The sequence below is a fragment of the Harmonia axyridis genome, chromosome 1 (genome assembly GCF_914767665.1).
Source record: "Harmonia axyridis chromosome 1, icHarAxyr1.1, whole genome shotgun sequence".
Classification (NCBI taxonomy): Eukaryota; Metazoa; Arthropoda; class Insecta; order Coleoptera; family Coccinellidae; genus Harmonia; species Harmonia axyridis.
In genome coordinates this window covers 66449036-66474078 of record NC_059501.1, presented here as the reverse complement: position 1 = coordinate 66474078, position 25043 = coordinate 66449036, and the positions used below count along the sequence as shown (strand labels likewise).

The 25043-nt window shown below is 33.4% G+C and overlaps 1 protein-coding gene across 1 annotated transcript; it reads left to right on the top strand.

Moving 5' to 3' along the window:
* The first annotated feature begins 728 nt into the window (after positions 1-728).
* Positions 729-23768, top strand: LOC123670968 (PHD and RING finger domain-containing protein 1). Its single transcript, XM_045604576.1, has 7 exons — positions 729-891; positions 954-1185; positions 11234-11982; positions 16059-20740; positions 22886-22980; positions 23035-23163; positions 23227-23768. Exons 2-7 carry the CDS (start codon positions 964-966, stop codon positions 23356-23358), a joined length of 6009 nt encoding a protein of 2002 aa, XP_045460532.1. The 5' UTR covers positions 729-891; positions 954-963; the 3' UTR covers positions 23359-23768.
* Positions 23769-25043: the final 1275 nt, after the last annotated feature.

The following is a 25043-nucleotide window of genomic DNA, read 5'->3' as shown; positions in this document are numbered from 1 at the left end:
CTTATCATAATTTTGTGCTGAAAGTTTGCATATTGGAGTTTGAAACAGCTTCTAATTATACCGAAAACAGACTACTACTTTCTTATTTCGAATGGCACACCCAGTAAATTATTGCATGATTAGATAGCTTATTTGAAGACAATTTCAGCAGTATGCCTTTACCTGGGTACAAAACCAACGTTTATGAGGAGATCATTAAGTTGGACAACTCGAAGTCAAACTTAAGATTTACGAATAACAACCTATATTTTTTATTATTTCAGTGAATTGTACATATAACAAGAGGGGGGTTACTTAAGCTAACCCTATACTAAAAACGAAAACTTTTAGAGTTAGAAACAAACAATCAAAATTTCAAATTCAATAAAAATGTTAAGATGAAAAGCACTCTCGTCAGTGCCATCTATATTTTAATGCAGACAATAAAATTTATAAAATCTATAAATTTAGGACCCTTGCTCCTGCGCTTTGTGACGTTTACTGACATCTTAGAATACCAATAATGTTGCCACATCAGAAGTATTTTCCTTGGGTTACCTAGATGACAAATTCACAATCACTTATAATTGGACTTCAAAATAAGTTTCCAATTAAGCGTGAAATAGGTAATTTATTTTGAATAAAACAGGCTCAGTTTGTAGAGCAGCAATGAGATACCTATAGTAAACCTTCACTATCTCGTATCGAATTCTATGATTCGAAAGTGAAAGAGAGGCAATATATGGCAACACTGTCAAACGAATCTGTTCGTTAACTGCTAAAATATGGCGGATGAAATTGTGTTCATACATCGTATATGAATATTTTTTAATTTCTCTTTCCAAGTTTTTAGTCCGTGTATTAAATAGTATTAGTGGTTCAATATCGAGTTGTTATTGATGTGTTTATTAGGTAAAATTTATTGAACGATCCATATTCGACGGTAATGCAATACCTGGAATTTTAATTTATAGCTGATCCCAAATGAGTGACGACACCGATGATGATGTCCCTTTAGGACAACCTAGTTCGCGACGGAAAGTTGTAAAACGAAAAATAAGTAGTGATTCTTCGACTAGCAGTAACAATGATGATAGTCCTATTTTAAGGACGAAGAAAAATGCAAGAAACAGGATTGTTTCAGATTCTGATAGCGATAGCAGTGACAACTTCTCTAGATACTCTAGAAAGAGGAAGAAAGTAGCGGTATGTTATCCTATTAAATCCCACAATTTCATCTAATACCAAGTATCACGTAATTCTTTGTATCTTTCTACTGCTATGTTTTGGCAGAAAAGTGATTAAAAAGGCTGAAAATTTTTTATAGTTACCGGTATTTATTCCTGTATGGCTAAAATATAATTCAATTAGGCTTGGATAGAATTGCTATGAAGTAAAAATTAAAGTTGCCAGGAGTTACTTAGATGCTTGTATTTCATAATAAACTAAAATACTGTTTCTATTTTTTCCCTTATTCCTTCTATTGCTACATACCTAGTCTTTTTCAAACCAATTTTTTTAGTTCTATTTCATTATCACAGGAGGTTTTTATTTTTTTTTTATTATTTCTGAAAGGTAATGGAATATATTCATTCATATACCTTTTATTGAATCTTAATTAATATAGACCTATTGTTTTTTGTATACAGAAGTATATCCGATATAATAAGATATATTAAAAATTCACATTTGGATGAAGGAAGTGCACCTGAAAACATGCTATAAACTATCAAAATTTCAGGTATCTCCTTAAAATTTTCAATGAAAAACATAAATTACTTGAAATATTTTTATTGGAAATCTATCCATATTGGTTTAAGATAATTATGAATGAAATATTAGCCAAATTAGAAGATGATGGTATTCAATGATGGAGATTATTTTGTAATAAGTTTACAACACTGCTGTTTTGTTGTGATGAAAAAAATTGATAAATATTTTATTTGTGAAATAATTAAACAAAAAATTAACTGATTCAGTGAGGTCATATAAGAGTACTTTTCATAAATAACATAGTAATGTGAATGAAGCTCTTTGCAAAGGACTTGATAATAATTTAGGTATATGGAGAATTTTGTTTGGAAGTGAATCAGCCATAAATATTCTTTCAAAATTTTACATTTCTTCTGGAGGTTTGTTTATTGTAGAGTCAAGTTCATACAACTGAACTGCAGAGATGATACAAAAAATATTGTTAACTGAATAACAATTATCCGAAGAAAGTTAATTTGTTTAATATTTTTCTGCATTCTTTAATATACACTTAATTTGTTGATAAAAACAAGCAAATATTTCGCACAATATGTTTTCATTTGAAATTCAAAAGTTCAGTCATTTCACAATATTGCATATTATTACTTTTGAAGAAATTTAATAGATTACGAAACAATAGATTCATGATGACAAAAAGTTTCTATTTTAGAAAAATTTAATCACCTTTATAGAAAATAACAGAAGCATATGCTTATTTACTACAACAATTGAGATGATCAATTTTTTTTTTTGAGACCAAAAGTGTTTTTCGGTGCAGTTCTGAATGAAAAATCCCTTGGCACAATTAACTGGTTCGGAAAAATTAAGAAATTTATGAAGGGTCAGGTGAAACAGAGAAAATGTAATTCATTCATCATAAGTCTCAAGAATCAACAATTAAAAGTAACATACTACTCTTTCCATTTACAATGGGGAATTCTCTTTCAAAGGAAAATTATTTGTGTGTTATTGATTATCGTTAAACATGAAATCTCAAACAAACCTTTTCAATCTTATATTTAAAAAAAAAAAATTTTAAAAAGGATAAATGAATATGTCCAATTACATTAGTAGAAAAGGACATTAAATCTGTTAGGTTGATAAGATAAACAAAGATAGTTAAATTTTGATCAGGTCAGGAATAAGAGTCAATGACCAAGGAATAGAAAAGAGATAATGCTGACTTCATATTTGACATATCATATTTTGCATATGTACAAGCTATCCTAATAGGCGCTTTTGCCACTTGGTCTAGCTGTATAGAAGCATTTTTGAAAACTGAATTTAATTTGTTTCTGCAAGTAATTTGAGAAAATCATTAATGATAATAATAATTAAGTTTAAATTAACATTTGAAAAATCAACCCAAATTGAGAATTCCCTGAGTACTGGCACTAATGAAATATTCAGATCGGGACGTAGGCAAAGATGATGCATTGAGCTTGTGCAAGCATGGAATTCCCTGGATTTCTCGTCTTACTAATTGGTGGCTTAAGGGGTTAAATTGCATAATTATATGTGTTAAAGTCTCCGAATTTTTTTATATTGTTTCTTGATTTTGTTTACCTTCAAAATTCAACGATGTTTAACAACCAATTTTTGCATCGAATTTCATGTGAATATCTTTTGTAGTTTCCAAGAAAAACTCTGGACTGAGGACGGACGGTTTTTTGGTTTATCATCATGCAATGGTTAGACAGAATGTATTTTTTTTACCGCAATGCTGTACCCCAATTACTTTCAGAGTTATGAATTTTTCAATATTCCCCTTTGATTTTGACGTTGATATCAACATCAGAATCAAAATAAAATTTGTTATCACACTCGATTTTCAATTTTTTTATTCCAAAATTTGATTTTCATTGAATAATCTTGAGATTTGCAATACTTTTGGAGGAAATAATGAACGATATGGGTGCTATTCGAAAACATACAAAAATCGATTACTATAACTCCTAGTTCGAGAACACGATTCATGAATTTTGAAAGGAAAAATTTGAAAAATTAATCATTGCGATGACACTAAGTACAATATTTTTCAGCGTGAAGTCTCCGCTTTTCTTAGTTATTCATTTTGGATCGGATGAACACGGGTTCGAATTCTATCGCTGGATATTCTTCACTTTTTTTTCCATTGATATTTACCTATTTTTCTTCACGTTTACCTCGAAAGAGGAAATAAAATAATAAATCATAGTGTAAAATTTGCAGTTTTCTAATGTATGCATTGAGCATACATAAATCAAAACTTCTGCGGTAATAACAGTGTTACAAAACCGAAAACAGCGTAGTGTGGAGTGCTGACTTTTTTAGGAGCGAAAGATTGGGAAGCATAATGATCTGTTAGCCCAGTATTTCTTTTGCTTGAATTATATTGGACAAATAAAACATTTTTTTCCCTAATTCTGTGGCTAATCCGTTCGTTCTGCGTCAGAGTAATAAATATAGATAAAGAGAGCAATGTCATTTTCAGTAAGCAAATTTTGTTCCCAACATGAATTATCAAATTTGACATGAAGCGCGCAGAAATGAAAACATATCAGTGACGATATTTCACTCATTTCTCGAGTTTCTCCACAAACGTTGCATATTAACTCAAAATATCTTGTAATTAATGCTAATATTTCCACGTGAAACGACCGATGACACTAGGAGAGCAAAAGTTGCCAAACCTTGGATTTCAACAGGTACCTAGATAAAGAAAATAAATATTCTGCTTATTATAAATTCGACAATTAGAAAAAATATCGGAATCCAAATATTCAAATCTGCATAGTTAATAGGGAATAACTCAAATAAATATATTTCATTCAATATAATATACATTGATAAAGATATAGTAAAATTGTGGATTTGAAAATATATCACAATCCGACAACGTAATCTAACCATGTTGGGGACATGTAAAAATTGAGTATACTCCCTCTATCTATGTTTATTACTCGAATGGTTCTTCTCTTGTAGAACAAAATCGTGCGAGAATATCGCAGATTTCTACATATTTCGTAGTTATATTTTATTATTATATGTTGGTACTCGGAACTCTCCTGCCACGCATTTATTTATTTATCTTTGATTTATCTATAATCTGTCAAATTTGTGTCGCAGAAAACTGTTTTGCCAACCCACATCTTTCAATACAAAAATGACGAAACGATATTTATGGAAATATTCCTTTAATCTAAACAAAATTCAGTGAATTAGAGAAAATAATGTATAATATTCGTAGAGAAATCTCATTCTACCACTCGTTCATTCAAAAATTCGCCAATTCGTGGCTTGTTTTTCAATTTGGAACTCTTGGAAGAATATCAATGCCTTCTGCAGATGTATTATAAATAACTATTAATGTTATTGGAATCAATTTCCACCTGTTTGAATTCGAAGCATGCTTCCAATCAATCAATCAAATTCAGTCCAACAACTTTCCAGAAACACTGTCAATTAAACCTACGGTTTGTGCCTGACAGTAACAATTATATTTACAACGGTAATTCGTGCTGTTAAAATAATGAATCAATTATTAGAAAAAGGATTACCTATATGTTATACCGATAGATCCAAATCAGATATAATATATGGAGTTTTATATGGACACTAATTGACTTCACCTATATGTTATACTGATAGATCAAAATCTGATACAGATGGGGTTTTAGGAGACACAATAGATCATTAGGTCGCAGTGCAATGGAATCCCCTTAAATCTAAATCTAATGGAGTTTTCTATGCGCCCTAATTGAGGCCATATAACTTTTTTTCCACGAGCGAAACCCTAGTTGTTTGTGTTCTCAAAAGGGGGTATATAGAGTACGTCTCTAAAGTCTATCACCAATGGTATGAAATGACATATATTCAGTTTTTCCGTTTATCCATGATTATGCCCGCGACTTCGCCCGTGTGAAAGGCTATGTTGAAATTACGATAACATTTCACTCCCAACCGAATCAATGAAAGTGTAAATGCTGCTCTAAGCTGCAATGGTTTCGGAGATTCCCGTGTACAGAAAGGTAGTAGACAGAAATTATAAAAATATAATCCACGCTAATTTTTTTTAGAAAATTTTGAAAGGTTCAAACTACTGATTTATAAACATGTGTAGAAAACCATTCCAACTTCGTTTAAAATTTCGTAGATCCGACCTACTTGAAATTTTATGTGTATTTATACAGGGTGAGTCGGGAGGAACGGGCCAAACTCCAGGAGCGTATTGTACACGTGAAAATAATTCAAAAAAACTCGTATGTTCAATACGATTCTCATTTGTTTTCAGTGTGTTAAAGTTAGAATTTTTTTCAAGTTCTTCTCTTATAGTAGGTATCTACACTTCACAAGATTTTCAAGTGAAATTTTGCATGAATATTATCATTGATAATACAATACATGTACAATACGCTCCTGGAGTTTCGCCTGTTCCTTCCGACTCACCCTGTAGAATGGCAGTTTCTAGCTACGTGCAAAATTTTGCGTTAATAGCGTTTTCAAAACCATAGAATATTCAAGCAGAATGAGGGAAGCACTGATGTGAACTCTGGAGCTTTTTAGCGCTCGTCATTCATACGCCGATTGCGTGCTCGGAAACTACATAACTGTATATGTGGTCTCCAAGGGCTCAAGAGATCCTGACTTCACGTCAGCGCTTTCCTTTTTTTTTTTAATGAGCCAAATTTTAATTTCAGGCCACTACAACATAAAATTCAGAAATTCAAATGATCAGAAGAAGTCTAATCTATTATAATGTCTAAGACTGCTCATTTATTTTGAGTTTCAGAGTGTTTTTACTTTTTGTGATAAGACATTCTGCTTATGGTGCGGTAAATCATCATTCGATAGGAAATTTTACAGCCTTTGGATATTGATCCTTGAAATGCAATCGGTTGTGGCGTACGAAAAGTGCTCCATCTCATTATTATCGACAAGTTAGAGATGCACCTCGAACACCTGATTTAACCCCACTTGATCTCTTTTTCTAAGGGCATTTAAAGTAATGTATAATAATCATACAGAACGCTCATTCTACCACTCGTTCGTTCAAAAACGCGCCACTTCGAGGCTCGTTTTTTAAAATTTGAACTCGTTGAAAAATATCAATGCATCTGAACTTGTATTATAAATAACTATACCATTGTTGGTAGATGGTTATTAGGAACATTTTTTGTGAATTTCGCAAAGATACTTGATGTAAAGCTACTCTGAAACTCAAAATAAATATGCAGTGTTAGACATTTTATGAGATTAGACCTTTTCTTATTGAATTTCCGCAGTGACCTTGAAATTGAAATTTAACTTCGGACATAACAATTCAACTAAAAGATAACATTTTATATGGCGGGGACAGGCAGCCCAAGTCAACTTTGAAATAGTATAGCCAGAGTTCCTTGCTGCCTTGTCAATGGTGTAATATCATGAGGCTACTGGTAAAGGTAACCATGTAAATTATATGGATACAAGAACACCATGGTATATTGAAGGAAATGAAAAAGCTGATGAGTCAAAAAACATGACCTTTACATTTGCGAAAGGGGCAATCAGGACTTGGAGCTCCTTAAGGCCTGCAAAAAAAAAAAAATAAATAAAAGGCAGTTGTCCGAACAGTGGGTATGGTTCTACACCAAGAGGCTCCTCTAGCTTCATTGCAGATGATGAGACACTGTACAAATACGTTTATATCGGCGTTTTAAATTATATTCAATTTGTAACATCGTGAAGATCCAATTTTAGAAAATACATTTTCCAGGACATTACTGGAAATGCTCAATCTTAAATTGAAATGAAAATAAATGTTACATAAATCAACTGCTATCGGGTGTTGATTAATAGATTAGTTCTGAATCTATTGCTTTTCAAAGCATGAAGTCGATAGATCACATTCACCAAATAAAAACTCTTCCAATGGGTCTGGCCCTATGCTTCCTCATTCTTTGCTCCGGAAAATTCAACTTTCAACAATATGTTATTTTTGGTCTTGAATCACTATTACCTCCTGGGAAGTTTAATTTAAGCATAAGCAACGCATACCACACCGTATATTCAAAAAAGCTAAAATGCCTGTGGACCCAACCCAAATAACTATATATACAGTTATAGCTAAAAGTTTTATGGGACCTCTTTACAACCCCTTCTGAATATCGATACCAAACTTCGTAAAATCGAATAAGTAGAAAACGGGAAATGAAAATCCTGGGAAATTCACATTTGCACATGCTCAACGCTTATCTCTTAAAAAAGCTGAATTTTGTTTAGATAGGAAGTTAAGTCTGTCAGAAGGATAAGCGGGCAGTTTGACGGACAGAACTAAACCAAAGTTGTTAAAATTGTTCTGAATCGAAGATCGAATTTTTTTATCTCAAAATTGTTCCTAATGCTTCCTCTAGAGTCGGAAGCCGAGTTCTACTATTATTAGTTCTTGGGTTATAGAATTCTGATTATTGTATTTTAAAAGGCCTTGAAATAATGAACCCTTTTGGGTAAAATGCCATTGAAATTCTAAACCTCCATGTGAAATTTGGCAACGCATTTATTTGGGTTTGTAGTTTATGATTAAACTCTCCTGTGATAAATATTTACAAGTGGAAAATATCAAAAGACTAGGTATATTTTGAAATATCCCAAAAATATGAAAATAGAAACATGTATTTCCTTTTTTTCCATTTTATTTAAATCTCCTCAATTTTATATACTAATATCAACAAAATGTTTGCATTTATACTAACTGACATAGAAAAATATCACCCAGTAAAATTAATTCATTCATACATTTTTTCTTGTATACCTGTATCATAGGTTTAGGTTAGTAATTGATCAAAATTTCAGAAAAATCCAACCATTGAAAAAAAAATGTAAAAATGAATAATGCTTTGGACCTCCATGATGTCTTAAGTAGGTACTCACAAGCACATCTGGACATACTTCTTACGAGACGATCGGTTTCCTCTTGAGGTATCTCATCCCGGGCTAGTAGAGCTGCTAGAGTCTATGGATGGTTCAGTTAACAGAGCCTACTTCCTCTAACGTCCAATAATTGTTTAATGAGAGAGATGGGGATATCTACGGATCCAAGGCAACTATCGACTTGATTGTCTTCAAAATGGATATAACATGGAATATGTGGCTCCATCACTTTCTGCGTTAACGCAAGAGAGTCATGTTACTTCTGTTGCTTCTATAACCACTTATTTTATAGTCCATTTTGAAGACAATCAAGTCGATTTGTTGTTTTGGCTCCCTACATTTCCTGATCTTTCACCCATTGAACATGTTTGAACTCCGTTTACTGAACCTTCACAGATTAGTTCATTAGAAGTATGTTCAGACATCTTTCTTTCTGAGTGCATAAAATATCATGTGTGGGTCTACCGCACTATTAATTTTTTACATTTTTTCCAAAGTTATATTTTTCTGAAATCTTGATCAATAAGTGACCCGTCCTAAACTGAAGGACATACAGTTATACAAAATTTTGTGGAAATAAGTTCATTATTACTAGTTTTTTCCGTGTCACTTAGGATATGTCCTGTAAAATGAAGGAATCATTTTCGTTGAAAATATTGAAACAATGAAATTTGGTATAAAAATCAATAAATATCATAAATAGATTCTTCTAGCTTGAGAATCGAACCATGAATTAAATTTCAAGAAAATCAATTATTATAAAACTGAAATCCAATCAAATATTATTTCTAACTGGTTTTCTAATAGGAATGATACAATTTAAAATGGTTTTATCGAAAAATTTTATTCAGTGATGAAGCTATTTTTTGGCTGAATGGTTATGTAAACAAACATAATTGCAGAATTTGGAGTGATGAAAATCCGCACGAAACTGTTAAGATAGCATTACATCCAGATAAAGTTGCTTCATATTTCTTGGAAGAAAATGGTCGAAGAATTACAGTCAACGGAGATCGATACAGAATAATGTAAAATTTTTTTTTTCTTGGTGTTGTTGGGAATAATCTCGGGAATGTGTGGTTTCAACAAGACGTTGCCACACAGCCACCTTAACAAGCAAATTATTGAACATAAAATTTGGTGTTAAAATTATCTCTAAGAATGGTCCATTTAATTATTAACTTAACATACTTTTGATTAAATATAGCCAAATTTATATGAAAAAGCAATGAAAAATTGGTTTGAAAGATGCAGTACGTATGGTGAAGTCATGCTGATCATTTAAATTATGTTTTCCATACTAAATGGCATAATGTAACCTTTCAAATGGAAAACCGTATCTCACTGAATAATTTTTTTTCAAGATTCAAATTGTATCATCGCTCTTGGAAAAACCAATATAAAAATCCTTATTCTAATAGTTTGCGAATTTTCATTACGAAATGAAAATAAATTAATTCGAAGTACACATTTTGCATTGGATGCATGTAAATTCATAAATAACTACTAAACGTCAGGTATAGTCTTTCAAAGTCAATTGAAAAAATGAAATCTGAATACAGAAATTGATCAGTTATACAAGGTTTGCCCAAGTTTCAAGTAATATAAGTTGGAAAGTTGATTTAGTTTCATTAATTTGGAATTCTCCCTGGTATTTCACAACACATGCGGCTTTAGCTTATGAACCAAGATGTATTTAAAATATTCAGTTTGTTTTTTGGGTTTTGTTGCAATTTTTTGCTAGTTGAAGTATATTTTGAAATATCCGAAGAATAAAGTAATTAACGTGAAAGCCACCCTTGTTTTGAACCTGTACAGGTTATTATTTTGCTATCGAATACTAACTGGGACATCTGAGCCAAGAATTATATCCCTATATTCAATAGGAAATTTTCAATGAAATCTTATTATTCTTTCCGAATTATCATGGACATTATTATATTATCATTTCTTATCTTTTATTATTATATTTTAAGGCAGCTATTTAAATATTCCATGAAGTTAAAAATTTCTTGTGATCTAAACCAAAATCTGGACAAAGAAATAACATAGCATAACTATAACCGATATAAATTAAATTTTAAGTGGACACTTGACTCTTAAGATCTTGGATAAATTTCCTTTTTACAATCAATTTATATTATTCAAAATTCGCAAATATAAATTTACATTTCTTATCCCTAGGATATATGGTAGGAGTTGGTCATAATAATGCAGATTTCAAACTATTCTGCTATGTTTTTCTATCAATACTATCCATTTTCTTACAATCATTATCTAGACAGACGTAAAATAAATTATTGAGTTCTATAACTTTTGTACTCATCATGTCTGATGCTAAATCAGATAGGCTAGTGTTGGTTTACCATAAACATCATTAATCTTATTAAAGTAAAATAATGAAAAAAGAAATCGTTAATTACTTCTATTCCAGAGAATCACACTAAATACGTAGAAATTCGAAGAATTCCCTAAAAAATTCGGTATTTCTGAGACACATCACATTTATAGGATGAAATGTAGTTGTACCAATAAATTATATTATTATTGTGTATCGAAAATGAAGGTTGTTCAATATAACAACTCCTACAATTCAATATTTTTTTTATAGCTGATTACAAGCGATTCCGAAGATGATTCAGATGGCTCTGACTTGCTAATAATAAGAAAATCGAAAAGGGTAGCAAATATAGTTGACAGTGATACTGAAGATCAAGGATTTAAATGTTCTTCTAGCCAGTGGGAGACAGATCAGTCTGATAATGAAGAAAATATTGTAAAGAATGGAAATAATACTGAATCGCTTCCAAGTAAAAATGAAAAATACTCGTCTGATTCAGACAGCAGTGAGAGGAGGAGAATGGAAGAATGCACTATTTGTTTGTTACCTATTGATAAACAAGAAGTGGGTAACCCAGAGTCATGTAATCATTTATTCTGTTTGGCATGTATATTGGAATGGTCGAAAAACGTTAATACTTGTCCCATAGACCGGCAGGAGTACCGAATGATTTTCATTAAGAATAGATTCAATGGGAATATTATGGGAAAAATTCCTATAGAAAGGCCACGTCCACCTGAAGAACCTCAAGAAGATCCCATCCTCTGTGAAATATGCGGTTTGGGTGATAGAGAAGACCGTCTTCTTCTTTGCGATGGCTGCGATCTAGGTTTTCATCTAGAATGTCTGATGCCGGAAATGAATGAAATTCCAGAGGGTTCATGGTACTGTAATGTTTGCGCGCCCTCTGAATCTGTCAACTTAGGAGTCTTTGAAACTTCATCTCCGGACCTCCTTAACGTCTTCACGAACGAAGATTTAGTTAGGATACTCAGGCCACCTAGAAGAAGAGATACTAGGTGATTTTATTCATTTTTACACATACAGATAAATTTTCTACTTTCCATCAGACCACTTCTTTTTAAATTTTCTGTTATGTTCGAATCACCTGGATATGGAAATTTTTATTGTTATTTTTACTATGGCAAGTGAAATCTAGACTCTATATTCTTCTGAACTAAATGCCAATCAAAATAATTTCGATTTAACAAGAGCTGAATTCTTACATAAGATATAACTTGAGAATTTTATAGAGAAAAATAATATAACTCAAGTTTTAAAATGCTAATACCGTTAATTTTGTCTTAATCGAAATGAACTTCGTTTTCCCCTCATTAAAGGAAATTATATTATTATTATTATTTATAATTTTTATCTGCTTTATTCGAGGCTTTTTTGAACCTGTAGTTTAGAAAATTATGTACTGTATCGCCTTCATTTCAAGCACATACCTGTTGTGATCATATACGTTGTTGAAAAAATGTTTTTTCTTAACCGATGGATTTTAATCTACAGTACTTTCTGTTATGTGAATTGATATATCTTTTCATTTTTGTGAATTTTCAAGTTATGTCATTTGTATGAATTCAGTGATATTTATAAAGATGGTTTTGAACATCATTACCTGCCATCATTATGTTCTCGTGATTTACATTGAAAACCAGGATCAGTAGTTTTAACATAGTTATTATTCCAACTTCATTGAACTGTCAATTAGTCAAGGATGGTATATTTCACCCAAAAGCAATTAAACCTGATAGAATTGATGCCAGGAAGAATGAACATTATAAATATGACTAATCGATAAATTAATATAAAATTATGCACATATGGTCTTTATTTCCTTTAAAATTTAGTATCAATTTATATCTTCTACTAGTTAATTGATTCTATTCTTCTTGGTACTGGTTTTAAGTAGAGAACATATACATTTACCTTGTTTTTTTTTATTGTATAGTTCTTGTCATTTATTATATTGAATATAAGTATTTATTAATATGAATAATATTTAAAAAATTTTTTTTTTATCCCAACACTGCTAGTCTCACAGAAACTGAGTTCAATTGATTTGAGCAAGCTAGGAGATGGATAGTGTTTTGATGATTGTTTTAATAATTATAATATGGGCGGTTGGTCCAGTGGGTAGTGTAAATAAAAACAAAACATAAACATATAATTTTGAATCATCTTTTGTTAGAGTTGAGTTTCACAAAATCTTTAAATTGCTTGAAAAACATTCAATTCAATTAGAAAAATGACAAGAAATTATTATCACTTTCATAATTGAACCAAAAACTATGGTTGTTTTGTAGCAATATTTATAAAATTGAAATCAATCGATTACAAAACAATGTTTAGCTGGTTTTCGAATTGGATTATAATCATGTTTCCATTTCCATATCCAAAAGTGTTTCAATCTGTTTTGTTAGTAAAAATTGTTTTGTTTTTGAACTTATTGAATAAAATATGGTTAAGATATTATGTAAATTTTTCTATATTATTCCATCAAGCAAAGATTTATTCCTCTTTAAAAGCGTATTAGTAGACTAATGCACTGAAAAATATACAATGTCAAACATTTAATAAGTTCAAGAATGAAACACAAGCAGCACACAATGCCACTCTTCGGTGCATCAGTTTACCTATTCAAATGAAAATATCTATTTTAGGTATTATAATATTAGAGTGGCTACAGAAACGAATTTTGAAATATTGTAGATTATGATTTAAAAGTTCAATGTTCTTCCTGTGTGAGTACTAGGCAGACCAGATCACTTGACTTTTTAATGTTGTTGGTTGTCATAACCAAAGAATATATCTCTTAGGACCATTTGCACCATTTGCCTAAACATTGATTAAAATTTAAACGTCGATTAATTTCTGATTTCTCTCAAGAAATCATAGAGTAATCAACGTTTAAATTTTTAATCAATGTTTAGGCAAATGGTGAAACTGGCCCTTAGAAATATATTCTGTGGGCACTATAACTTGTAATCGTCATTATAGCTGGATTTTGAATTTTTTATTTGGTTTTGAACCATATTAAAATGGAGAGTGAAAAATCTGACTCTCTATTGAGATCTACGGTCAATTAATGCACCTAATTGACATTCTTGTACTCTTATGCCAATTGTCGTCTTATGGAATTTTGCTCAGGTCTGCCTAATTCTCATGCAAAAAATATGGTTCCATACAATTAGAAGTAACTATTTCGAATTGGTCTCAAGGATGGGTTTATTTTCAATTCTATTCAGAAATATTCAAATATTTACGACCTGTATTATCACAAGGTTTATGTGAAAATTGAGTATCTACACTAAAAAACTAGATCAATGAAAGTTTCACTTTCAAATATTATCTTTATCATGATTCTAGAACCATTCATTTTTAATTCTGTTTAGAAATATTTGAATATTTTTAAACTGTATGATCACAAGGTTTATGTGAAAACTGAGTTAACAAAAAATTTGACTTTCAAATATTAATTTCGTCATGATTCTAGAACCAATTTTAGGAGAGGTAATTTTGTTGTAAATTTTTAACATATCCCCATATGAAAATTTCGAACAAGAGCTGTAAACTATTACTGTTCATTTTTAAATTCTTGCTTATTTTCTGTCATTATTCAGTGTAGAAAAATTTCGCGTTCAATTCAGCTGCCAAGGAAATCAATAAAATTCAGTTTTCACATAATATTGTCACTTTATGATATGATTAATTGCAAATGTAACATTGTAGCAATTATTTTATCATGAGTACCCATTCAAAGAAGTTGATATTTTCTATATATCCTACAAATTCTAAATTCTTCAGTTTCTGTGTCACTCACTCAATTTTTTACAATGATTATTATTTTAGTATCAGATTCGTTATAACTTCAAAAATTTCGTTGTGTATAAAATATCATAATTATATGCCAGTTAACTAATGAATATTTGGGATGAATAAGATGTTCTTCCATAGTTTAGCACTTACTAAAAGGTCGAAAAGTAGTTCCTTTTATACCATAATATTCAAAAATCTTCTTTTTACTTATCAATTGCCATTCAAGTTTTTGCAACTATGTTGTGGGATTTATCTCAATTATATTCAACATTTAAAGTGAAAAATCGAGTCAAATGAATAGCATAATCTAACTTGGGGAATTAGAAAGTAAGCAGTTTTGATGTATTATTTAAATGATTGTAATTTGAAGTTTTTGTTCTGAGTAGAGTTAATCTGAAAAATCAACCCGTTTGAAAATCTTGATCGGTTATTTAGTGAATTTGTCACTTTTTTAGGGAATTATTCTTCAGGTGAATCACACAATATAGTTGTTAAGTTACTGAAAAATGACTCTCGAAACACTAATCCTCTGACAAAAGTATTCAAAACTGTTTGTTGCAATCAACTAAAGGTGGCTTTTCATTATGATACTGATTAGAGGTCAGAAATAAAGGGAATTATTATATGAATTTATATCACTCTCACTATAGATATATATTATAGCAGAAATTCTTTTGCTGTGCCATATGTAACATATATTATATCCCATAATGAAAAGCCACTTTTATAATATGCAGTTAACGATGTTGACTCCAACATAGAAGCGAGACGCAGAAGAGGCCACAACAGAGTTTTGATCCGTTACATATTGAACCAATCAATACTATTCTTTTTTCTAGAACTAATATAGATCTTAAGTTTATATGCGCATAAATTTTTCAATTTTTGAAGAACTTTTCTATGATTGATCATCAATTTTTTTCATTGTTTCTTTGAGAATCATTTCGTTTCAATACTAAGATCCGTTGATGGTCTTTGGTATTTCGATAGCTAAGTATTATTTCAAAAACTAAACCACTTCTATTACATAGAAGGTCATGAACGTTTTTTGAAAAAAAAAAAATAATTTGATGTGTGTATTTTCCATTTCTATATAAGTTGAAAAATGCTTTTAAAGAGGTATATACCTAATTTTCGCCATAGAATTGTGTATTTGACCCTAAGAGTGGCATTGTTATACTTCTTTAATATATTGGTTGCTGCGTTTTTATTGATACAGTGTTTTCTAATTGAAAATAACAATATAGCAACGAAAACATTTTTCCAACAGATTGAATCCGCGTTCAAGCCAGACAGAAAGAATCATATCTCGAATAGCTAACCATAGATCTTCAATACAACAAGTAACTGAGCAGTTAGCATTGCCTAGCAGTTCATCGATGACAACAGAGGTTCCAAGAAGACAAAATGTAACGAGAAAAAAACCCAAGAAATCAAAGAAAAGAACGTACAGAAGGAAATACAGAATGGTTTACGAAATCGATGAGCTTACCGGTGATGTGATATCCAAGAAAAAGCAAGTACGGGTGAGGAAAGGAAGAAGGAGAAATAGGCGAAACCAGGCGGCAACTCACAAGCCTGCTAAAACTGTTAAAAAGAGGCTGGCCCAGCAGTTGGGAATATGCCCGATGAGATTGCCCAATCAAAGTTTGCCGGATGTTAGGGTTCCGAATAATAGTAACGCCGGTTTGAATAATCAGAGATTCCAAGCAGGAATTCCTACACTTCATTTGTTCGGACAAAGAGACGAAATCGATTATTTTTCTGCTTCGGAGGAAGAGGATGTTGGTGGACCAGATTATTTGCTACGCAGACGTGCCCATCATGGGGACGTTGCCCTTTTCAGGAGGCAAGCTAGAAGGAAAGGTGTGGCTCTTCCACAAATCTCCTCTGTACCAACACCTTCCAGTACGTTAGATCTTCTCGGTAGTATAATGAACAGCCAAAGTCAGTTGTTCTCCAAGGACGTGAAGCTATCCGTCGACAATTCCGGTAAATTGAAGATTGAAAATACACATAAAAATACTGCGAATACTAATAATAACAAGCCCGATTTGAAAAACTTCGACGATAAAACCAAAAAAACTCCATTCGGTGGGAACAACCGGAATAATGAGAGAAGGAACAACCAACAGCCATACACGAATCCTCCGTATCAAGGTAGTTCCTACTATCCCTACGATAACTATGCGTCATCAACCAGCGAGAGCTTCAGGTCGTATTCCAACTCTCAGGGAAACAGGACCAATAGCAGCGGCGGCGGTGGTTACGACCAAGATATGCCTCAAGACTACACGCAAAGTACGCTATCTAGCTACGATCGTGATGTCGATTCCGAAAACTCACAGAGGAACGAACAGAGCGAAGACTCCGATATCGACATATATAGCGACATTGAAGAATCGGTGAGCACAACAAAAATAGAGGAAGAAGGTGCTTTGAAACCACTGAACCTCGCCCCTTCTGTGGTTCCCGACGCAGTAACCGTAAGTAACAACGGTTCCGATTTCGATAACGAGAACAACGACAGTGAGGACGAGATGGTCATCGATACGGAAAAAGTTGAGACGCCCACTCAGGATGAAGAAGAAGATGCAGTCAAAGAAGAAACGGCTGTCAGTTCTAGTGAAGATACGGTCGTTACTTCTAATGTGCCGCCGGAGACGGCAGTCGGACTTCATTCGACGTCTGACAATCAACCGGACGGTGTCGAATCGACGTTCGACAGGAGCAGAGAAGAAGAGGATGACGATGATGAAGATGGCTGTCCTAACTTTAACATATATTCGACTGAGAGCATTAATCTGGCGAAAAATACTGATATCTCGTTGAATCCGGAAGAGAACAATCAAGTTGTCAGCTCTACCCCATTACCTGAACCTCCGAAACCCCCTCCAGGTCTACTGTTCGGCAATGATGACGTGTTCGACACGGAAGAAGGTACTTACGATCCGGAAGCTGCCTATAATTCGGAAAAGGAGTCCGAGGCGCCCCCTGAGGAAGTCTACGACCCAGAACGTGTATATGACACTCCCGAAGACACCTTAGAACAGGAAAGTAAAAATGAATCTGATTGTGAAAGAAAAGAAGAAAGTTCTAACGAAATACCCGAAAACAGTGAAATCCCACCAGTAGAAAGTGTTGAAGATGATTCGTCTGTGAGTGCGCCTGCTGAAATGAAAGAACAAACGGATGATATAGAAGAACAACAAGCTGAAGAAACGGATGATATAGAAGAACAACAAGCTGAACAAACTCCACCTGTAAACGTTAAAGAGTCGAAACCGAAAAATACAAATGCTCTGTACAGTGATTCCGAAGATGAGGAAATTGTTAAAATTAGTCAAAACAGTTTTATAGTGGGAGATATCAGCACTTTGACTGAAGACGTTAGCGAGGAGGAGAGAAGTTACACTCCTTGTCTCGATGAAAAAGCAACGGATAGAAGCAAAGCACTCGAAGATTTGGGCACGGAGATGATATCTGATGATGAAAAAAACGATTTCGATGAATCTCATGAACATAAAACAGCATCAGAAGGTGATGCTTTAGAAATCAACGCAAAAGAATCAGAAATTGACATGATACGACCCGAAGATTACGAAGAAGGTGAAATAGTTGATAAATCGAAAGCTAAAAAAGGCAAACAGGAGGAAAAATCAAATGAAAACGATAAAAGAGCAGCATCTCCCAAGCCGGACAAAGTTGATTCTGATAAAAATAAAAACAATAAAAAATCAGATAAGAAAAATGATTCAAGGGAAAAACAGGAATCTTTCAAAAAGCTGAGCAAAAGCAACAAAGAAAGAAACTATAGAGATAAAGAAGGTGGAGGAAATGCATCAAGGTCTAAAGAAGATAACAGTAAAAACAAAGAAAGGGAAAAAAGAAAGGATAAAAGAAAAGAAATTGAAAGGTATGACGTTCGAGCCTTGATTGCAGAAAAACCGAGACGTCTCAAAGATAAATTCGGAAGGGACATCAGAAAGTCTTCCTCGCGGTCCAGAAGTAGGAGTTACACTCCTAAAAACTCTCCTGAGAGACGTACTCCTCCTAAAAGGCGGCTATCTACAGAATCCAGAGAAAGGAAAAGAAAAAAGCGGAGCAGGTCAAGAAGGAGATCATCTGAATCTAGATCGAAGTCTGGACAACGTAAAAGATCGTTGTCAAGATCCAGAAGGCGACGTTCAAGAAGTAGATCCAAGAGAAGAGTGGTGGAGAAGAAGAAGTCGAAAGATCGTTCCAAGAGAAGGAAGCGCGTCAGAAGTACAAGCAGAACTTACACACCCTCTAGAAAACGAAGGAAGGATTGGGAAGAACGGTATTCTAGGGAGAGGGGCTATTCGGCTGAGGCCAGATGGACGCCATCTTTGAGTAGGTCTCCAGAAATAGAGCCTGCTAGACATCTTACACCTAGCTGGACTCCGCCAAGAACGTTGGAGTCGGCAGCGGTCGATCCTAGAGGATTGACAGTTATACTCCAGAATGATCAAAACAAAAAGAAAAAGGATAAAAGGAAGAAGAACGGGAAAAAAGGAAGGGAGGTGGAAAAACGGAACAAGCGAAAAAAGAAGGATCAAACGCCCCAACCGTCGAAAGAAGTGTTCGCTTCGGGCGATAATATACTGGTGAGCGTCAGTTTCAACAAGGAAAATGAAAGACGCGAAAGGGACGTGTTTACGAAGAAAAAGAAAGATATTGACGACCGCGAGAAAAAGAAGAGAACGATAAGACGTAAGAAACGGAATCAGGAATTGTCGACCATAAAACCCGTGGCCATAATCGACTTGGAGAGGTCACCGTTCCGGGAACTCACGCCTTCGCCAAAGGATATCATAGTTTTATCCGACGAAGATCACGTGGAGAATAACGTAGCGGACGCCCAAGACGCCTGCGATTCGTCGCAACAGGTGGCCAGCCCGGAAAACGTACCGGTGTACATGACAGGTCCCAAAACACCTCCGGAGCCTCAGGTGAAGTTCTCGATACCGTCGAAACAGCCCACGATGCGACCGCTGGCTAGCAATCCGTTGCACGATCCAGAAGACGAGATCCAGGAAGAGCAGGAGGAGGAAGACCAGGAGATGCGCGAGATGGAGGATACTCACATCGGTCCCAACACGCCTCCGGAACCACCGAACAGTCCGCCAAGCTCACCAGACGCGTATGATCCGTTTGAACCTACCAAATCGAGATCACCGTCACCGGACAAGTCTAAAGCGGCCGTCGATGAGGGCGAGAAGAGGAACAGTATCAACGACCTGTCTGGAGATAAGAGCACGGTGATACCTTCCTTGACACCGCCTATAGCGGACATACAACCGGCGGACTCGCAGAGTAGCCTTCTAGTTTCCAGAGATTCCAGCAAGTCGCCCGATCAAGTCGGCAGGTCGAATCTGCAGTCGGCCAATAAGGCAGTTACCGTTCAGTCTTTCGCGCCTGCGGCCATTGCTCTGACTTCAACCCCTATTCCTTCCAACACCGGGGCGCAGAGGATTAACATCTTAAGTTCCACCATTTTAGGGAACGTTTCTTCCACGATCCCCCAGAGGGTAGTGTTGCCCAACGTTAAACTTAGCCCGGTTAAGATATCACCGGTGAAGAATGTGGTCAAGTCGACTCCCATCAAGCCGATGCCCAGCAAGATGAGCAGCAATCTGACCTTGAACAAGTCGAAGGGCAAACAGCAGAACGGGGGTAACGAGTCGAGTGAAGTGATCAGTTTGGACTTCGATTCTCCTTATTCTCCCGGTTCCAGTGATTACGAAGATCTGTTTGAACCGCCACCAGAAGTCGTGACGAAGAAGTCTTTGAACAAGTCGGCGCCGGCGGCGGTCGGCAAAGACAGTGTCGGCAAGCCGAAGGGGGCGTTCGATTCGCTGTTCGAGACCCCAATGAACAAAATGAAGAAAATGAGCTTGGATAAATCTTCGAAATCGAAGAAATCTAAAGGTGAGGTTATTTTACTTCAAAGATTAATTTTGTAGTTTGATTGTCTCTTGATGTGATGAAACCGTATTTAGATGTGATGCTCTGGTATTTATGCATTTAACGGATAACAATGATTTTAAAGTAATTGCGCTGTTATTTACTTGATGAAAATTTATTTTATTTGGCAACACAATTTTTAATACAAACAACATTTGTTTCGCCTTACAGCGGCTTCATAGGGTTTAAATTCCAACTAACACAAAATGAACGCAGTTGGAAAATTCTCTTATTAGGTATCGTGGCCTTCTTGTCCAATGGTTAGATCAAAAGAAATCGAACAATAATGAGATCAAGACGTTAATCACGTCAAGGTTCCTGAAATTATTCATGAAGCTAATAACCCTTTCATACCTTCATTGACTAACAAAATCATAAACTCCTTAAAAGCTAACTAGTTTGCAAACCAACACAAAAACTGGGACAAGTATCAAAAATGTAAAGGATAAAATTGAACCACTTTCTAAGAACAGGATACCTTGCAACTAGGGACTGCAAAACAGTCGTAGTCCTAAGTCCGGGAAATGTTGTGGGATTTATCCATTTGATTCAATACCACAACCTTTCCCGGACTTAGGAATACGACTAGTTCTCAAAGCCTGAAATTGTTTTGAACATTAAAGGTTCTAAGAATATATGGGCGCCATAAAAACATAAAGAATTCCAACATCAAAAGGAGAGAAGCGACACCACTAGTTCATAGTGGCTGTTTGCCATTCGTTTCAGATCGAATCAACAAGAAGAAACTGTATATCCCCATCTAACGGAAGGATTATAAATCCCACCTCTGAACCATAACCATTTCCTTTCAAAACATTCCACAGTAATAATGTAAATTTTCTAATTTTGAATCTATCAACCTACTCTAATTACAGAAAAGTTGTGAATTTTCCAACTCTGTTGAAGAATCCAGCCGTAAAAACATAATTTGGTACTAGATTTTATGTCCTTATACATTTTTAAATTCATTCACTATCAGTAGAAATAATGAAATGGTGAACCAAATATTATTTGTATAAAAAATTGGATAGTGAAAACCCTTTGCTGGACAAGTAGTCCAAATATCAACATTCATACAAGATCTTGATTCTATTGTTTCTCCACAAGCTATATGCGTAAGATGTGATCATTATCAGAAAAAACACTCTACTATTATCCTTGCAGCAGTTCCAATCAGAAAATATTTTATCAACAATGGAAATAATTTACATATTCTATACGCTAGTATAAAAAAACTACTATCTGATGAGTTGATAACTACTATCATGATAGGACATTCTGTAATGACATATCCTTTGGGCTTAGGGGTATAACAAATGGTGTGATGTGTCTTAGTCAAAATAAATTTATCTCGACAGTTTCTTCATCGACATATTTAACTTTTTCTAACACGGTTTACTTTATTATGAATGCCTTACAAAACATAACTTTATGAGTTTAATTTCAAATATTGCAGTTTTAATTGGCTTTTCTGAATCATTTGAAATAGATGGTATACTTCATATAGCCAGACCTATGTTAAAGGGAGTTTATTAACTCATCTTCAATACACTATACTAAATTTCATAATTCCATATGAATAGATTACAAGTAATAAAGTTTTCAACTTTGTTTGCTCGATTTTCCTAAAGTGTTTTATTGTGCACAATCAATAAGTTTTTCCACAAATAATTTTTGGCGAATTATATAACAAAGAAAAATCTCTGATGGATAATTTTATTTATTATAAAAATCGTAAAACATACTTGAGGTCAACTGATAAATGAAGTACTATAAACAAACTAAATGATTTTCTAGCCCCGAATGAGTATAGAGAGGTAATTTTGACAATCTCTGAATAATTAATGCCTGGTACTAATGATTAAAATTTAATCATAAGAATGTTTATTCCATGCTGTTCAATACAAGAATAAATTCTTTTGAATTACCAAAAAAGGTTCTCAAGCAACTGATTTTTGTACCAAATTTACTTGAATTATTTGGTTTTCAGAACATTTCTGAAGAGTAAACATTGTTTCCTTCATTTGTGAAAATTATAAGTTATGAGATCTTTCCCCTGTTACAAAAATTAACGTATGAATATTTATTTGAAATTTATATTTTGTGCAGGAACTAAGATTGTTGGAGTTAAACTTGATGAGGACCACCTGAAAATTCTTGATGATTTACCAAACTCTGCTGTTGAAATGCAGGTTAAAGATAAGGTAAGTTGCTTATTATTATTTGTGTTTTTCAATACTAAATAAATACTTCCTTAGTTCTTGAAAAAGCTGAATCGACAAGAGAGGGTAGTTGAAGAAGTTAAACTCGTCCTTAAGCCCTATTATAATAAGAAAAAGATTGACAAAGAAGAATATAAAGATATAATGAGAAGAGCTGTTCCTAAGGTAAAAATATTTTTCTTAAGAAATCAATGACCTAATGATAATTATGATTTTTTCCATTTGCAGATTTGCCACAATAAATCAGGTGAAATAAATCCAACAAGAATAAAGAACTTGATAGAAGCTTATGTGAAAAAGATTCGACATGCCAAGCCCAAAGTTACTTCAAGTAGTTCATACAATCCATTGAAGGGATAGAATATATTTTCCGAGATTTCATTTTAAAGATTGTACATATAATTTTTGATGAGTATTGATAGATTTTTATCAGTGTAATTAGATTATTTTTATTTATCATGAAAACACAGTTTGTGATATCTATTGTGTTCTCAGAAAAATATCTGAAATAGTATTGTTTTTGAGCATACCATTATTTCAGTGATACAGAGTATCAAACTTATTTATATTTCGTATTGATCATTTCTTAAAAAGTTCATAGTTATTCCATTTTGCAACCAATAATTCATTTAAGTGCTAAATCATATGAAATGGCAAATTGTGTGCAATTTTTATTTTTTGTAATAGAATGTATGAATGTGAAGCCTCTCAAAAATGTGTTATATAACTGAACTCAATAGGGATGACTTAATTAAAAATTAAAAAACAAAGTATGTTTTTTTCTCATCACCTCGCTGAAATACGAATAAGTTATTTGGTTTTGTTAAAATTACGACAAATTTTACAATGAATGTAGTCTAGCCTAACTTTCTCTTTCAATGATAGTATATATTTAAAAAGAATCCGAGAAAAGCAACATTTAGCATCAGGAACTCTCAAGCAATCGTCATTAATAAGCCTATTGCTCTGTTGGAGACCAGAGCACTGTATGTATACAGTTATTGAAATTATTCTGTATGAAAAACTTCAGCCTTGTCAGAGCAGAGAATTGCAATTTTGTTGGGTTTTCTGTTCAAGGGTCATCATATTTATGGACAGAATTGAATTTGAGGTTTGGGAATGAGCATGACCTGCTCAAATTCAACACAGAACTTAAAAAAGATTAGACCTACATAATTACCTGAGAAGACAAATAAACATTACCATCTAGATAATATAAGAACAAATAGAGCCAAAAATTCACCGATCTACCAGGCTGCAACGAAATACAACAACTTACAAGAAGAAGAAAGAATCCTTAAAATTATTCAATAGATCACTTAAAATTATACACCCATTTAACATAGGTGTTTTTTACTTTCTACAGTGGACTCGAAATCCTCGATAGCTGAAATTATTTTCAAACCCCTTGGAAAAACCTCTAAGCCAAAAGAATTTCCATGCAAAACTGGAAATGATTTCACGGATATATTTGACCATTTTTACCTCTATAACTCTAAGTAGGTAGTTAATTCCAAACCCCACAGCACAAGTTGAAATGTGTCAGTGAATCGAGCGTATTTAATGATGGCATTGGTTTTATAAGTTTTGTTGTTAAGTGTTGTAAAGGCTGTAGGAAATACATTTTTTGTCTAATGTTTTTCATCCCAAATCTCCTAAGCCTCTGAGAGACCTCTCAGAAGATATGAATTTTCATGAAAAACTTATTTAGAGTTTTCACTTTCAATTGCTGAGACAAGCATAAAAAACTTGAATAAAATGCACCTGCACCCTGCGTATATAATTGCAATAATTTGTCAGGTTGAAAAAAAAGGTTGCCTGAAAAGAAACGAACAATAACACTGTGAATTAATTAACTTTTTTGACGTTTTGGAATCTAAATCAGGCTTCATCAGATAAACTCTTGAAATATTCAGAATTTTTCAACACAGAGAGTCCTTGGTATATTTCATTATGAAATTTTCTATTGCCAATTCATTTTTCAGTAAATTCATCAATTGTGTTCTCAGAAAAACCTATACAATCTACTCCTAATATAGGTTACA

Coding starts and splice junctions, on each gene's coding strand:
- LOC123670968 (XM_045604576.1), top strand. CDS start 964: ATGAGTGACGACACCGATGATGATGTCCCTTTAGGACAACCTAGTTCG. Junction 1,186..11,233: donor GAAAGAGGAAGAAAGTAGCG/GTATGTTATCCT, acceptor TTTTTTTTATAG/CTGATTACAAGCGATTCCGA. Junction 11,983..16,058: donor CCTAGAAGAAGAGATACTAG/GTGATTTTATTC, acceptor TTTTTCCAACAG/ATTGAATCCGCGTTCAAGCC.